Genomic DNA, 17,116 nt, shown 5'->3' with positions numbered 1-17,116 from the left:
ACTCAAAGGGCTGTGGTCAATGGCTCCACATCCAAGTGGAGACCAGTGACAAGCGGTGTTCCTCAGGGGTCGGTGCTGAGACCAGTGCTGTTCAACATCTTTGTCGGAGACATGGACAGTGGGATAGAGTGCACCCTCAGCAAGTTTGCCAATGACACCAGGCTGTGCGGTGCGGTCGACACGCTGGAGGGAAGGGATGCCATCCAGAGGCACCTGGACAGGCTTGAGAGGTGGGCTTGTGCAAACCTCATGAAGTTCAACCAGTGCCAAGTGCAGGTGGGTCAGGGCGATCCCAAGCACAAATACAGGTTGGGAGGAGAATGGATTGAGAGTAGCCCTGAGGAGAAGGTCTTGGGGGTGTTGGTGGATGAGAAGCTCAACAGGAACCGGCAACATGTGCTTGCAGCCCAGAAAGCCAACCGTATCTTGGGCTGCATCAAAAGAAGCGTGGCCAGCAGTGGAAAGAGGCCCCTCTACTCCATTCTGGTGAGACCCCACCTGGAGCGTCCAGCTTTGGAGTCCTCAGCACAGGAATGACATGGACCTGTTGGAGCAAGTCCAGAGGAGGGCCACGAAGATGATCAGAGGGCTGGAGCACCTCTCTTCTGAGGACAGGCTGAGAGAGTTGGGATTGTTCATCCTGGAGAAGGCTCCAGGGAGACCTTATAGCAGCCTTCCGGTATCTGAAGGGAGCCTACAAACAAGCTGGGAAGGGAGGCGTGTGGTGATAGTACGTGAGGTAACGGCTTCAAACTAGAAGCGGGTAGATTTAAGTTAGGTATTAGGAATAAATTTTTCACTCTGGGTGTGGTGAGATACCGGAACCCTCCCACAGCCGAGGGAAGGCCCACGTCGCCTCGGCCGGTACGAGGCGGGCCAAGCCGAGCCCCGCCGAGCCGGGGCGGGTCGGACCGAGCCGAGCGGAGCCGAGCGGAGCCCTCCTCCGGCGGCGCCTCCGTCTGACGCGCTCCGTCTGCGCCCAGCCCCGCCCCCGACGCCGTGTGTGTCCCATGCGGGGCGGCGGGGGCAGCATGGGCCGGGCCGGCAGCGATGGCAGCGGTCGCGGGTCGGCGGCGATGGACCCGGTGCGCAGCTTTGAGCGCTGGAAGAAGAAATACACCCGGCGGACGAAGAGGCTGCGGCTGCAGCGCAAGGAGAGGAAGCGGCCCGAGTGGCAGGTGGAGCGGGAGGGAATCGACCGCCTGGTGCAGCGCTACCCCCAGGTACGGCGGGGGTGGGCGGCTGGTGCTGCGGGGCCGGGCCGGGGAGCGAGGGGGAGCAGGGCGGGGATGGGGGGCACCCGGCGGGTGGGCATGGTGGGCCTGCGGGGGGCGGGAAAGCGGCCCCTCTCCTCCTGTGGTGTAGGGGGGGTAGGGATTGGAAGGAGATCTGTGAGGAGGAGAAGGAGGTTGCGGGGGGGGGGGAACTGTGAGGAAGAGGTGTGGGGTCTGTGAAGAGGAGGAGGAACGGGGTGGTTCTGGGTAGGGGTAGGGAGCACCCCACGTCAGCAGGGTGTAGGACTTTCCTCTGGCTGTCACCCCAAGTTTGTTGGGTGACAATGCTCAGTGGCAGGCAGCAGGGTCTTCACCTCCATGAGGCAGGAGTGATCCTCCATTCCTTTCCTTTCTGCCCCCAGGCAGAGGAGGAGAGGGTGGTGACCGCAGTCCCAGTGGTCCTGGGTGGACATGGCTGTGGAGCAGGGGGGTAGTGAAGTGAGGCCCTCAGGAGGTGAGTCAGAGGTTGAGAGGAGGGTGAAGCAGATGGTGGGAATGGTTGTAACTGAACAGCACTTCTCCCTTCTGACCAGGCAGCATGGATCTCTCACTCTTGGAGATGGGACGCATTTGTCTTTGTAGAAGATGTCCTATGGGCAAACATCACACCAGAAGAGTGTATTGTTTAACCTTAAGTCAGGAAATAAGTATTTGAATATTAGAGCCAGGGTCAGTGGTGTTGGTTTTGTCACCCAGATTCCCTTGAATTTCTCTGGGAGGTGGCTGGCTTTTGAGATATACTGATTAGCGGAAAGTACTATAATTGTGAATAATGGCTTAGATGCCCTCTGCCTGCTGTGTTGTTCTACATCCTGTCAACTTTTGCTGAATTTGCAGCTGTTGCCAGGGAGGAGCATGGCAACTGTACTTTGTTACACAGTAAGTACTCAGTGTAGGTGATAGTAGAGACTTTGGTGGTTGTTAATTTGATTGAGCAGAAAGTAATGACAATAGGTATAGAAGAAACACATCTGTTGCCACATAGAGGTCGTGATATCTCCTTTGGTTAAGATTCAGCAAGTTAGTGTTCTGAAGCTTCACACAATTATTGGCTTTACAGGTTTGAAAGCAAATGGTATGCTTCCAAAGATGGTCAAATTACTGTTTTGAATCACAGATTCTTCAGGGAAAAAATGGACTTATTATTCATTACTTTTATGATAAAAATTAAGGATGGTAACTACATGATTAAGACATTTTGTTTTGGATAAATTTTGAGTTAACTCAAAATTAAGTTTTGGCGATATTTTTCTACTTGCTGTAGAAATAGAGAACTTAGATACTGTCTGTGAAAGCAGACTACTCGAATTATTAGAAGCTTGTATTTTTTCTGAATGGGGTAACCATTGGTAGGTATGTCTTTCACTGTGGAATGAAAAACCTCCTACGTTACTACAGTACTCTTGGACTGCTTATTATAACCTAGATTTAGACAGTTGCCTCTGCATGGTCTCTGAAGGGTGAGTGTCTGCATGGTCTCTGGAGGGTGCATGAGAAAGAAACTGAGTTAAAGCAACTTGGCAAAAGCTGTGTACAGAGTCTGTGAACTCTGCAGAAATCCCTGAGTGGTGGCCTTATTTTTTTTGTACCAAATTGCAGTATTTCTACAATAGTTTGCTTTCTATTTCTGTGCATTTGAATACAGACAGGAAGATGTGTGAAATTTTTTTTTTTTTTTTGTCATTTGTTGACATGTGATAGCAAATGTGTGGCAGCATAGGTGGAAAACGTGAAATTTAGTTTCAGTGTGTCCAAATCGTGGGACCGTTTTGTGTGTTATGTGTTCATAGGTAATCTGTTATCTGTTGATCCAGCAACTTTGTTGCCTAACTGTAAAGCTGTTGCTGAACATTGTCTTCTCCATCCAGCTGTACTCATGGAAAGCATTAACAGCCACCTGATGTGCTGGGGAGCTGTTTGTGTAAACTCTTTCTAGCCTGCTTTACGTCAAATTAGTCAAGTTAGATCAGAATACTGTTTCAAGTATTTGAAATGAGCTGACTGCTCTCACCTAGAGCAGATTAGAAAGAGCTCAGAAGTACAGATTTCCAGCAAATTAAAGGAGGTAATAACTTCTGATAGGGAACCTAACTAGAAGCTGATGTTGTTTTCCACTGGTACATGTAGATATGGAATAGATCTATCAGAAGATCTGCCTCTAACACCAGTCCTTCTTACTCCTGCCATTTGGACTTTGTTTGGAAATAAACCTGTATCTTTGGAGTTTAAGGGTATTGCAAGAGATTATTCTTGTTCTCCTGGAAGTTTGTAGGGCAGAGAAATAATACAGGAAGCTTTGTGTAATAGCCTTTCCTAACATTTCTGTGCCTCACTCTTTTAATAATGTTCTGATTAGAATTAAAAAGAAGTTGACCGCTGAAATACTCAAAGCAGCCTTAATTATTTAGGACAATTTCACATTGCTGCAATAGCCCATTTCACGTGTCACAAAGTAAAATGTAAAAAATTAAGGGATTAAAATCTGTCCCTTTAGTTGCACATAACATTGATTGAATTCTTTTTTGGTATTAGTATGATAGTTTTCCCTCTTGTAGGTATACTGTTTTCCTATGTGGACAGTCTCTTGGTTGAAATTAAACTGAACCTGGATACATCACTGAGTTGGGATCCTTTAGCATGCAAAATAGTAAGACTGGGAATCACCCCAATATGCAGTGTTGCATGTGATACATAATATCTTCAAAATTATCAAAGGAATTTGGAAATATTTGCCAGAAATTCCAATTTGTGAAAGTCAAAAAAAGACTTTTTTATGGTGATTTCTGATATTTCCCCCCCCGAAGTGTACTAGCTTAAAGTATGTGCACAAGTAGGTTTTATAAAAATAATTCAACTTTAAGATTTCTAGGTAATGTTTTACAAAAGTTTAATTGCTCTGCTAGGACACAGTGAAAGTTTGAAATCTCCTTGCAAGAGCTTTGTCTTGAAATATGTCAAACCTGGGTTTTAATAAGGGTGTTATTACCTTTTATCTAGAGATCAAATTCATGCATTAAATTACTACTTTTGTTTTTAATAGAGAAAACTAGGCTGAAAAGAGTAGTGTTGTGATCCAGGTGTTTTAAACAGCTGTAAACCCTCAGGAAAAAATTAGTTTAGTTTTCTGTAATCGGCAAAGCCTGCAGAAGGTTTAGCACTTCAAGGAGGTATAAGGCTGATCTGACAGCTCAGTAGCTCTTCATTTGAGGCCTTCTCTGGAATTGTTACCACGAGTTGTCAGGAATGTATGAGGACCATTTTGCTTGGTCCCTGTGTTGGGAGACTTCTGTTCAGGAGTCCGTTAGAGGTAAACGATACCTATTAGAAGCGCACAAGTTGTGTAAGCTCCCAGCTTGACATTTGGAAATCTCAGTTTATGGGTGCTAGTCAGTATGAATTCAAACCTGTGTAGTCTACCTTCCTCTTCATCTGCTCGAGCTTTATAGATACAGTAGTCTCTTAATCTTTAATTTTTTTTTCTGAGTTTTGTGGGTTTTTTTTCTGTCCTTCTGCTGTTGATTGTTGGGAACTTTGCCAGTGGAAGCTGTCCACATCTTTTGATAATCTCCTATAAGCTGGAACAGACTTGAAAGTATTACATTTTTTTAAGATCTCTACTTGACATCTCAAAATTTTTGTAAATCATTCAGCCAACTCATGGACTCAAACACATGCTCTTGGGGGCTTTGAGTGGGTGTATGTATAATTAACAGCTCTCAAGTATGTTGTAGTGGTGGATGCATACAGGGAGGTAAATTAGTAGGTGACAGGACAATGAACTACTTTGTACCCTGTAGGACAGCTCTTAAAATTAAGTATACCAAGTGCTAGAGGTTGGTGAATCTAGTGAGCTTCAGGGCATAGGTGGACAATCAGGTAGATGTAAGATTGCTGCAGTTCTGGGTGCCCAAGTCCAGCCTGCAGTGAGGGTGAGTGTGTATTCCCAGTAGGTGCGTGTGTGTGCACACATGTGTGTTCAGCCACAGGTGAACAGCACGGGCAGCTGGTGCAGTTCCTCTCTGTCTGAATGGGATTAACATCCACTGGTGAAATGCTCACAGATAGAAAATGGATCTCTCTGGTAGCTGGGTTTAGCAACTCCATCAGGCCCTGGTTTCCCTAGTGCCAGCACCAGCACCTCCAGCCCCTGAGGCTCGTGGTCCCGCTCCGGGTGCCAGCACTTGGCTCTCCTGCTGCTGCCCAACTGTCTGGCCTGAAGGGTGCTGGGGGTCTCTCACACAGGCTCTGAATAGTGGGGTGTGCCCACACGGGAGGTAGATAGACTGTAAGAGTAATTATTATTCTTATTAGTAGTAATAAATAATTCTTGTTGTTATAATGTAAGAATATTTGATAAGACTGCAGAATAGACTGTGGTGATCAGGTGCAGAGCAGGTCAGACAAGTGTACTGACCAGCCAGGTGTTACCCAGAACCAGCTACTTTTATACCCTTTCCCCTCTATTTTCTCACACTGGTTCCTCCCCAGTCCACCTTGATCCCTCCCTTTCCCTGCCTTTCATCCTTCCCCTAAACGTCCCATGACAAGTCTTGCACATTCCCACAACTCCCTTAAAACACCTCATAAGAAGTTGTACAACGTCCCCAAATGCTTTTGCCCCGTAGCCCAACGTGAGTCCCTCTCCCCAGCAGGTGCTGACCCCCACCAGTCTGCAGGGCCTTCTGGGGAGGGGGTGGCCCCACTGGTTCCTTGGTGGTGTTCTCCCTGGAGCCATGAGCTGACCGCTCTCCTCTGGTGGTCCCAGGGAGGAGCTGGGTCAGGGTGCTTTAACTCGGTGTGCAGTGATGACATTACTGGGGCTCCTTCCCGGCGTTGTTCCACCGGTTCTCATGGGGTCTTTGAGTTCACAGTCATTAATCTCTTAATCATATAACCTAGTGCTAAGTATATGCAAAAAAATCTTGATGCTTGCATTGTAGTGTCAAAATGGAAAAGTGGCATGGGGGAGAAATGTGCTTGTTGTCTGGAGTTATTTCCTGAAGCGTTTCTTTACCAGGCCTTTACCCTACAGAACATTTACCTGCTTTTTGTGGTGTCTGATCTCATACAGCAGCTGGAATACGCTTCATCCTCATTGCTACAAGGGATCTGAAAACGTAGATGGGAAAAGGACAGCTTAGCTCTAGTAAGGCTGTAGGCTGCGGGGAGGCTGCCAGCAGTGTTTGCGTGTGGTCCTTGCAGATGAAGGAGTCTGCCTCTATGGATAGGAGCCATAAGGGTTAAACTGTTGCAAGTGCAGATGACTTTCTCTTTTTCAGGAAGATAACTACTTTGCAGCATAGGAATATTTTTTTTCTTAAGACGGGATGGTTAAAGAAGAAGGGAGGTAACAGCTCTGAGTTCCATTTTATGGGATCTGACTACCATTACTCCATATGCAGTAGCCTCCAAAAACAAACTGTTCCGCTGTGGATATTCCCAGGAAAATGAATTTATGCTTAGCGTGCATGAATCACAAACTTGGTGCTTGTTGCAGCCACACTGAAATAATCGGCTGGTTATGTGTTTTGCCATAGATATTTTATTATAATATCTATTGGCAGTTGTCTGACTGGGACAGTTTTGGAGAAGGCGGCTACAGAAGTTCTGATTTTAGAGATGCCGTATGTGAAATGCTTAGCGTGAGTTTTAATTGCAAGTGATGTCTGGGTCTTGTGGCACACTGCTTTGTAGAAATTTTAAACCTTGCTTGTATGCCACGGTATCTTATTAAAAAGTGACTATTTTTTTTTCCCCCCCTGAAAAATGCTGCATCCAGTTTTGGGCATCCCAGTAAGAAAAAGGCATCAGTAAAGTGGATCCAGTTCAGTGGGGCCATTGAAATGGTGGGGGCTGGAGCACTTGCCCTGTGAGGAGAGACTGGGGGAGCTGGGCTTGTTCAGCTGGAGCAGGGATGACTTTGGGGTTGAGATAGGGACCTTACAGAAGCCCCCAGTGTCTGTGGGAAGATATTGAGGAGATGTAGCAGGGCAGAAAGATGAGAGACAACAGGCATAAGTTGAAATAAGAGATGCCCAGCCTGGAACACTTTTTCCCCATGGAGGCAGTGAGGCAGAGGCACAGGTTATCCAGAGAGGCTCTCAAGTCTCCATCCTTGAATGATTTCAAGACTGGACTGGATGAAGCCCTGGGCAGCCAGGTCTGACCTCAGAGACAATCTGCTGTGAGCAGGAGGTTGGAGCAGAGGCCTTTTAAGGTCCCTTTCAGCCTGAGTTCTGTGATTTCATGGTGGTCTGAGCTTTAAATTGCACTGTTATACTTTAATCATGCAGACTATCTTATTACTTACTAAACAGTTTATGGTAGAAGAATGGTTTGGCTTAGATCAAACTAGTAGAGATTGCCTGACCAGCTAACCTGGGTCAGGTCATACTGAACTATTACGTATTTATGTTAACAGCAACTTAAAGAATGCTATTTAATTTCTGTGTTATGCTTAGATTGTAAGCAGTGATTAAACTTATTTCATTTCAGATAAATCCGAGTGAAATTCAAAGATTTTCTGATTTTCCATTGTCAAAGAAAACTCTAAGAGGTGAGTACAAAAATTTTCTTTGGAAAGTAATTTAAGCAAAAATGGATTTATCTGCATCTGAACAATTTTTTGCTTGAAACTAAATTTTAAATAAGTATTGCCACATACAGTGTTTTGTAAACAAAGGAATGCAACTCTGGGCAATACAAAAATAAAGTGTGTGGTTTTTTTTTTTTTTTTTCTTCCCACAATCTCTCTTCTCTTCCCGCACTGCAAATACTAGGATTGCAGGAAGCTCAGTATCGCGTGGTAACGGAGATACAGAGGCAAACCATAGGTTTGGCTTTACAAGGTAAAGACGTACTTGGAGCTGCAAAGACTGGATCAGGCAAAACCTTGGCTTTTATTGTCCCGGTAAGTAATTTACATCCTTCCATTTGTTCTTCAGTCAAGTTATCCGGGAAGTATTGGATGTCGCTGAATTTCACTGAATTTTTTTTAGAGTTGGAAGGGACTGTATAGATCATCTAGTCCAACTCCCCTGCTGAAGCAGGATTGCTTAGAGAATGCTACTTAGGACTGCGAACATAAGATGTCAAACGTCTTATGTTAATAGATCCTGGGAGAAAAGTTGTAATTTAGCTGATCTAAGTGTTCCAAGAAACCTAAGTTACTAATTTAATAAAGCAGCTTGAGGTTTTGAAAGAAGTGTATTTTTGGCCTTTGGAATATTTTGACACTCAAAATGCAATTTTGGTCCTGACACTGGTAGACCATGTGTGATTTAGGAAATGCTTTGCTTTTCTGCCAGGAATCTGTTTTCCTGGTGCAGCTCTAGTTGTTCAATTCTTTTAAAATTCGAAAATTAAGTATATGGAATAGAACGGTGAAATTTCTTCAGTTCCTTAGACTTTTTTTAGATGAGTCGTTTTCACCCCCTTAAAATTTTAGGATTTGGACCTTATATAGCAAACATAAGCTTAGTGATTGTGAAGTTCCATTTCTTTCTTGTCTTTTGTGGACTCCTTTGAAACCACTTCCAGGTGTAAGTGGAGAAACAGGATGAAAACCCCTGTCATGGATAATTCATGTTTGACTGTTTTTACTCAAAACATCATGCTTTGCATTTCATTTCTTCAAGTCGAAAATATAATTACGAAGTTTGTTCACTTTAAGTGCACATGTAAGTGGATGCAAACCCCATCACATTATGATTAGATAACGGGAAAAAGAAATTTCATTTTGATTATGGAGATTGTTTTGGTTTAAACATTACTTGCATTTTTGTCAGTGTAGATTTCTTTGAAGCCGGTTCTGTCAGTAACTGTGGGAACAGCAGTAGGTGTTTTGAGATTGCCCGGTTAGTTAATCTAGGAGTAGAAGTACTTTGTTTTACAAACCTTATTTTAAAACAGTTTTAAGGGATGAAAGTGGTAAGAGAGGAGCTGGAGAGATGAAGAGTGAAAAAGAATTAATTGTACTAAGATGCTTAACAGCCTTCAGAATTTCAGTATGCTTCAGGTGTTCACACCTATGAAATCTTTGTGTCAGGATTAGCTAAGAGTGTTTCTGCAATGTGAATTCATAAGAGGAGGAATAATCCTGGTCTGAGGTTCATGGAAACTGTAGTTGGAATGCTCTGTGTGTACCATGCGTGGGTAGTGTTGCTTCAAGTCTGTGACCAGAATTAAAGCTGCAATAATTGACTTCTAGTTGTTCACACAATACCTTATGAGCAGGGAAGCTTCTCATGTTTTTCTACACCTGAATTCTATACTCATATAAATGATTAAGGCTTAATTTCCAGAATTTAGCAGAGTAGGATTAATTGTGCAGTAAAATGTTTATGGTTTACCACCCATTACTGTGTGTCATAGACTGGGACTAGGGAACTTTGCTTCAGCAAGTATCATTATCATCAGTTAGAATCGATACATAATCAAACTGTGAAATGTATACTGATGTTTCTTCAAGTCATTATTTTAATGAGTATGGCTTTTTCTTTTCTTATGACACTTTGTTACAGAATTTGTTGTTGTTACATGTTTTCCTTCTGAGATGTTTGTGTTGAGAATATGGTAATTTTTTTCAGGCTTTGGAACTCCTGTATCGCCATCAGTGGACTTCAGCTGATGGACTGGGAGTTTTGATAATATCGCCTACCCGGGAACTGGCATATCAAACCTTCCAGGTTCTGCGTAAAGTGGGAAGGAATCACGAGTTCTCAGCTGGCCTTGTCATTGGAGGAAAGGTATATCCTCTCGTGGAGTTTGCTGTATGGAAGCATCAATGAGTGCTATGTTAAGTGCAAGTTTAGGAAGGGAAACCCTGGAAATGAAATGTGAGGGAAGAGAGTAGGTAATGGGAACCTATCAATGACCCACTTGTTTTCTTGTCTGTCCACTCTGTGTCTTTTGAAGTTTTTGAGTATTTACATTCTTTCCAGGTTACGTGACTGGATGGACCTTCCTGCCAAGTTTTCCAGGACTGTCCTGTTTAGATTATTCTGAAATACTTTTTGCTCAAGCCACAAGTGTGAGCATGCTGAAGAAATTGTTGTATCTCTGTAGGAAGAGGAAAGGCTGTTAATTGAACTATTCTTTCTAAAGTCTATCAATAGGTTAAGCTGGCCTGGTCATCTCTGGGACTGGGCTTCTAGTGTGAACAACTAGAGCTAAGCTGGTTCACCTCCTTTTCAGGATCTGAAAGAAGAGTCTGAAAGAATCCACCACATAAATATGCTAATTTGCACTCCAGGACGGCTTCTACAGCACATGGACGAAACTTCGTATTTCTATGCATCTGATCTGCAAATGTTGAGTAAGTTTTTTTTTTTTTTTTTTAAGTACTTTAAAGTGCTTAGAAATGTTTTGTAACAGTTCACAGTTGTGTGGAGCACTTCCTTGGGTAAAGAGTTTATCCTAGTCATGGGATGTAGATGAAATGGCATTTAAGTTCACACATGTACAAATTAAAATAGGAAACAAGAAAACCCCTGTCTTGTGTGTACTTTCTCCCAAACAGTTGCTGAGCGTGCTTCCTTAGGACGGTAAGAACAAGTAGGTGAGTTAGTAAGCAACCCAAACCCAAATGTCATGTCCCTTATAATCCTTTAGATTTGTCTTGCCTAGTGCTGGCCTTTCCTTTCTGGCTATGGCTCTCGTGTTTTTCCTGACATAATTATGTGGAATATCCATTGCAGTGTGTGTATTTTGGGCCAGTTCTAGAAAACACTTTTCTTTGAATTTTAAGACAGGTTGCTGCTCCTTTCATGGTTTTGTTAGCATTGTTAACATTGTTTTTTCTCATCCCTCCAACCTGAATAAAAATTTCAGTGTAATGAAAAGATTTTCATGCCACTAAGAACTGCATAATCTTTAGCATAGCTTGAGGAACTTAGAAGCAATTAAGCTGATGAAGCTGATGAAATGTGAAATTATGCTTGCTACACTTAGTACAATTCATGGCAGTTAGACAAAAACTGCATTAAATGTAGGCCCTTTTCTTAAGGCTTTGTCTCTGTGCTATTCTGCTTATACCCTGTGTTTCAATGATAAATTCAGCTTAGGTACAGGAGAGTCTGTTTTGCTCTGTCATGAATAGTACAGCACTGTTTGATATTCCATGCTTTTGTTTCAGTAATAGGACAGGGAGTTTGTAATTTGCAGTCTGTCTGCAAATTGCTGAACTGTTTACTTGAAATGCTGATCTTTTATGCTTCAGCATGTGAAACTGAGGGTTGTAGTGCATAGATTATGGGAAATGCTATGATTTTTATTGCAGTTTTGTAAAAAACCGTACTTGAATATCTAAAGAGAATCCTGTTGTATACAGTAATTATGTTAATCTCTGCAGTTTAAGTAGGCATGGATATTTGAACTATATGGATTGGATGTATGATTTTTTAAATATATATAAATAAAGCTAAGACCAGATTTTCTCAAACTGTCTCTCAATTCAGTTCTTGATGAAGCTGATAGAATTCTAGACATGGGGTTTGCTGATACAATGAATGCAATCATAGAAAATCTACCTAAGAAACGCCAGACCTTGCTTTTTTCTGCAACACAAACAAAATCAGTGAAGGATCTTGCACGACTGAGTCTGAAAGATCCGGAATATGTCTGGGTTCATGAGAGAGCCAAATTCAGGTATGTTGGGATAATTTTTCTTTTTTTTCTGGGATGGTTATACAGATGGTGATCCTACGTAACTGCTTCTCTGACTGTCGGTTCCCTGCATCAGAAGTTCTGTCGTGCATCCTCCTTCCTGCAGTGTCTGATCCTGTTGTGTGCCTTCCTGAAAGAAAGGAATTTCCAGATAAGAGGGTACTAGTTCTGCCTGATTCATTATAGGGAGGCTGAACCTACATTTCCCTTATGGCTCCTCAGGCAGCTTCTCAGACTGGAAATTTTCTTCCTCGGGAGCAAGCCCCAGAGTGGGTTATAGCCTGGATGGAGTAGTGTCCTGACTGTAGCACTTCTGAATTGCTACTTTTTTGTTGTTTGCCTTCATTGCCTCCTGTGTGTGGATACTTGCTGTGCAGAACCAGCACGTGTTGCACAAATACAGTTCTTCTGTGTGCCATTGATAAATCTGGCCTTCCAAGGAAATGCTAATCTATTGGAAAAGTACAGAATGACAGTCTTGTTTGTGTATTGAATATTAGGTGCCCAAACGAAAGCATGTGGCATTAGTAAGTCTGGTGGCTTTCTAACGCCCTGGGTTGACTGTGCACTCGAAATAAATTTGTCATGCCGTACAGTTTGGATCAGAATGGGAGGACCTTGTGAGAAGTGCAGTGTGTGGTCTGCCATGCTCAAAAAATTTAATGTGTCACTAAATGGAAAAAAAAATGCACCTTTTTTTTGGCACGTTATTTTCTTTCAAAATCTAAGTGAAGAACGTTATTTAATCTTTTGTATTTCTGTGGGTTCTGTCATCTAAGTGTCGAATTGCTTATGAACATGTATGATTTTTTTTTTCTGCTTTTTTGTGAGCTATGCATATATTTCCATATGTAAGATGCAGGAGAAAGGTGAAGCACAGTGATAAAAACGGCTTTTCCTAGAGTAAATGAGAAATCATCAGCAAAATGAACAGCAGAACCAGGTTGAATCCTGAGGCAGTTTTAACTATTTGATATGATGATCTCTGTATTGTACTGCATGTACCTTTTTTTAATCAGTGGTTCTACCAAAGGCATCTTAAATAAGCATGATTGCCTGAAAAAATTGTGTGCTCAATAGCCTCTTAGCAGAAGAAGATGTACAAGCCTAGTATGTAGTCTTCATTTTGAGGACTGACTATACATCTGTTTCACAGATTTCACATTTTTTGTGGTCTATTATAAGTTAAATTTAATTTAAAAAAAATATCTGGGTGAGTGGAATTGGGTAATAAACTGAATCCAAAAAATGAAAGTATTAATTTGTTTTAGAACTTACTGCCTTATTATACAATAGGCTATTGCCTTATGAAAACAGTTTCCTGTGAAAGACTTAAAAAGCAAAAGGTACTGTGGCATAATTAAAATTGATTAGCAGAACTGGAGCAATGTCTTGTTTCATCCTCCCGAGGGGCACCACTAAAAAAATTATTTTGAGTACCCTTGGTCTGTTTAGGATGAAACAGAGGAACTGTGAGAGATGGGCATTTAGTTTCAAGGGCAAATATGCCAAAGAATTTTTTTTCTTTATTTTGCAAAGAACAGAAAGGTGAGTTAAGATGACAATTCAGAGCTTTACAAAGTCACTTTGCATGTCAGGGTGTAATCAGTAGAAGTACATCAGTGCTCTTTTTTTGTGCATGATTAGACTGTGCTTTGACATTGCCTTAAGCACAAATGATGCTTTAATAGGACTAATAGACAAAATTGCGTTTTAAGTCAAGGCAATTTGAATGTCATTGCTTAGACATGGAAAGAGTTTGGCTTGCTAGTAGTAAATGAATTTAGAAGTAATGTCAAAAGTCATCCCCTCCTCCCCACTGGCTTTTAGTAAGGAAATTGATTCATCTTTCAAGAGTAGCTTTCTAGTGGAGCTGCTAAGACTTGTTCCTCAAAGTGGGAGAACTTTCCAGCCTGAGGTTTTTTTTCTCTTTTTTTTCCTTTTTTTTTTTTTTTTCTTTTTCTGGGTATTTATCAGATGCTCTTGATATAAAAGAAAGAATAGAAAGCTCTGTAGATAATGTATGCCTGTGTATTCTGTCTCTTCCCTTCTTTTCTTTCTCAGTTCAATGTTATAGGAACTAATGGTATCTAAATGTGTGGTTTTTTGTTTGTTTGTTTCTTTTAGTACCCCAGCAACTTTGGATCAGAGCTACATTGTTTGTGAGCTTCAGCAAAAAGTAAACATGTTATATTCTTTCCTGAGAAGTCACTTGAAAAAGAAGACCATTGTCTTTTTTGCAAGCTGTAAAGAGGTATGGCTATTTCCCCCTGCTCTCTCCCTAGCATGTTAAAACTATTAGAATTAAGGTATGCATGTAGATGTCAAGGCACCAGAGAGATGAGATTCTGGACTAGATTTTTTGCAACACGAAACTGGGGGAGGAACTAAATGTCACCTGCTCCTGTAGGAATGTCATGCAGAGCCTGGCTGCCGGGAAGCTCAGCAACCCAGGCTTGATGCAGGAAGGTCCTGGAGACCTCAGTGTACTCAGCCGTTTTTGTGCTCTGCCGTTAAAAATGAATGCTAAACGTTATGTCACTAAGGGCCAGCTATTTCAGTTTTGTCTCGTGACACATTTTGTAGTTGGGTTACAGAGTATTTTAATGTTTGTACCTACTTTCATAAAATCAGAGAATTGTCCAGGTTGGAAAGGACCATTCAGATCATAAAGAGTCCAACACTGACAAAAAAACATCAGTAAACCATGTCCCTGGGTACCACACAAGCTTTTAAATTTGCTTATGTAAGAAGTTATGATTGTGAAATAGTGCAGGGAAAGGTTTTTCTTACGGTTATATAGGAAGCAATACTTCAAATATCTACTTGTATGAATTTCCTGGGACTGTTCTATGGAAGTTATTTGCATGTGTTTGTATGGCACAGTATTCCTATTACTACTGCATGTTTTGAATATTTTACAACATACAATGGTGTAGTAAATATTCATTGCAGTTCTTTCACTTGTGCAAGAGGTTACAGTATTTTTGTTCTGCAGCTGGCTGTTCAGTACAGTGAGGTGGTAGGCTTAGTTGTACAGAAATTCTCTGAGCTGCAGCTGTTCCTGCAATCTATGCACTTTCTGTAACTATTTTCTTAAAAGAATATCAGATAAGATACTGGCTATAAAATAATGCTGCATCGTGGTACTATATGTAAGAGCAAACAGACAGCTTTTATAAGAGAAGCTGTTGGAGCTTGAAATAGTAAGCCAAGACTGTGTAGACTGCTTTGAGTGCAAGCGTAAGACACTACATCCCTCCAGTATTGTCTAAAAGCAGTGCTTCTGATGGACTTTTGATACTTTGGTTCCCTGCACACAACCTAACTAGTCATGTCCCAAGTCGTTCTTGCTGTTACGTACTCTGGTTCCTTTTAAGAAATGCCATCAAAAGTCATGCCAATCTTGAGTCCCATAGTTCATTTCCTATTTTAGTATCTGGGCGTGTGACAAAGTCTCAGAAAATAGCATCTCTTGTCTCTGATGTGGAGAAAAGTATATTTCATTTGATGTGCTAAGTCAGTTGCTATATACTGGGTATGATCTTAGCAACTTTAACATTGCATGGTAATTTCTCCCCCACACCCCGATCTGTTGGGTAGGTCCAGTACCTATTCAGAGTGTTCTGTAAGCTGCAGCCTGGTCTTCCTGTACTGGCACTCCATGGCAAGCAGCATCAGATGAAGAGGATGGAAGTCTACACTTGTTTTGTGCGGAAAAAGGCAGCGGTACTTTTCGCTACAGATATTGCAGCTCGTGGCCTGGGTATGTACCCACAGAAGCAGTATTTATTCACAAAGTGATGATCTCACCCTTTTCAGACTTTTCAAAGCATAAAGTCGGATAGACCAACATGATTTCAAAAAAATGAAGTGGTATTTTCTTTTAAGAGCTCATTAGGGTATCTCGGAAGAGATATGCTTCTTAGAGTTTTGCTGTTTCTTTACTGAAGAGGCCCACTTCATTTGTGGTTATTTTTTCTTTTTGTTCTGTGTAGTCACTAGTTTTGTAATGGCATTTGTTAGTCTGGTTGTCAGTGGAAGCTGTCATTTATTTATTTATTTATTTATTAGTTCAAGTCTGTAGACAGTCTAGTTTTTCCAGCCGTGTTCTGTGACAAATATCTGGAACAAGAGAAATTGGAAATAGTGATGTATTTGCTTACTACGTGCCTTAAGGCGATATTTCAGCAGTGTTAAGTATTTCTGCTGTGCCTGTGGGTTATTCCAAAGGATATGAAAAATTACTAACCTACCAGGATGTGGAAATGAAAACCTGAAGAAATTTTAATGTCTGAACTATGAATGGCATTGTAGGACTGTATTCTTAAGTAGGCAGAAAAATAGATGAGGGAAAAGGCAAGAATATATCGGACCTGTTTTGGCTTAAGTTTCTTTCTTCTGGTCCTTACCTGCTGAATTATGATTTACTTCTTTATATTTTCTGTGGATACTTTGGTCTGTCTTTTTTCCCCCTCAGTACTTGGAGGCATCTAAGTATGACATGAGACTGTTTTCAGGAGTCTAGCCGTTCTTCTTTCAGATAGCAAGCTCTGTTTGTCCTAAATGTGAGGTTTTGTCAGTATGCTACAAAAGGAAGGGAAGTGCAGAAATGAAAACTGTTTATCATACCTTCTACAGTGCTGAGATCTCACCAGTGAGGCTCTCGTGTGGGTATGGTTGGTTGGGTTTAAAGTGTAGGTATAACTGTGGAATTACAGCATAGCTATGGACTTGGTGAGGAACTAACACAAACTTACTCCAATGCAAAGCATTGCTGCTGCCGGGCGAAGTGCAGTGGTCAGAAAATGCTTGTTAATCATATAATTCACATTCAAAAGTTGACTTCTTTGTCAGGCTTGGTCATCCCCTCCCATCTTTAAGAGGGGCTGTGATATTTCTGTATATGGACAGCTGAAATAGTGTGGTCTTGCCACAGCTAGCTTCAAATCACGGTGGTGTAAGATACTGATACTCTAGGTGAAAAGTGGGTCAGATACTGGTTTTTAATTATTAAACATAGTGCTGTTTTGTAATCTGTGTGGCACAAAGCATATGTGTTCTTGTCAAGTGTGAAATTATGTTCCATTCAGTGCACCGTTATAATTTAGGAAATGAAGACAGCATTAATTTTAGCTTTCTCTGATGAAGAGGGTGATTGTTTATGATATGCTAAT

At 41.8% G+C, this 17,116-nt stretch overlaps 1 protein-coding gene across 1 annotated transcript in view; it reads left to right on the top strand.

The window, feature by feature from the left end:
- Window positions 1-993: 993 nt before the first annotated feature.
- The window catches only part of DDX10 (DEAD-box helicase 10), a 181,332-nt gene continuing 165,209 nt past the window's right edge, over window positions 994-17,116 (top strand). Inside the window, exons 1-8 of the mRNA XM_074157461.1 lie at window positions 994-1,223; window positions 7,770-7,830; window positions 8,054-8,184; window positions 9,863-10,021; window positions 10,470-10,590; window positions 11,732-11,921; window positions 14,067-14,193; window positions 15,543-15,705. Of these exons, the coding sequence (XP_074013562.1) occupies window positions 1,011-1,223; window positions 7,770-7,830; window positions 8,054-8,184; window positions 9,863-10,021; window positions 10,470-10,590; window positions 11,732-11,921; window positions 14,067-14,193; window positions 15,543-15,705 (1,165 nt within the window). The 5' untranslated portion in view covers window positions 994-1,010. The remainder of the gene's footprint in view (window positions 1,224-7,769; window positions 7,831-8,053; window positions 8,185-9,862; window positions 10,022-10,469; window positions 10,591-11,731; window positions 11,922-14,066; window positions 14,194-15,542; window positions 15,706-17,116) is intronic.

The sequence above is a fragment of the Numenius arquata genome, chromosome 1 (genome assembly GCF_964106895.1).
Source record: "Numenius arquata chromosome 1, bNumArq3.hap1.1, whole genome shotgun sequence".
In the NCBI taxonomy this organism is placed as follows: domain Eukaryota; kingdom Metazoa; phylum Chordata; class Aves; order Charadriiformes; family Scolopacidae; genus Numenius; species Numenius arquata.
This window is presented reverse-complemented; position numbering and strand designations above follow the sequence as displayed.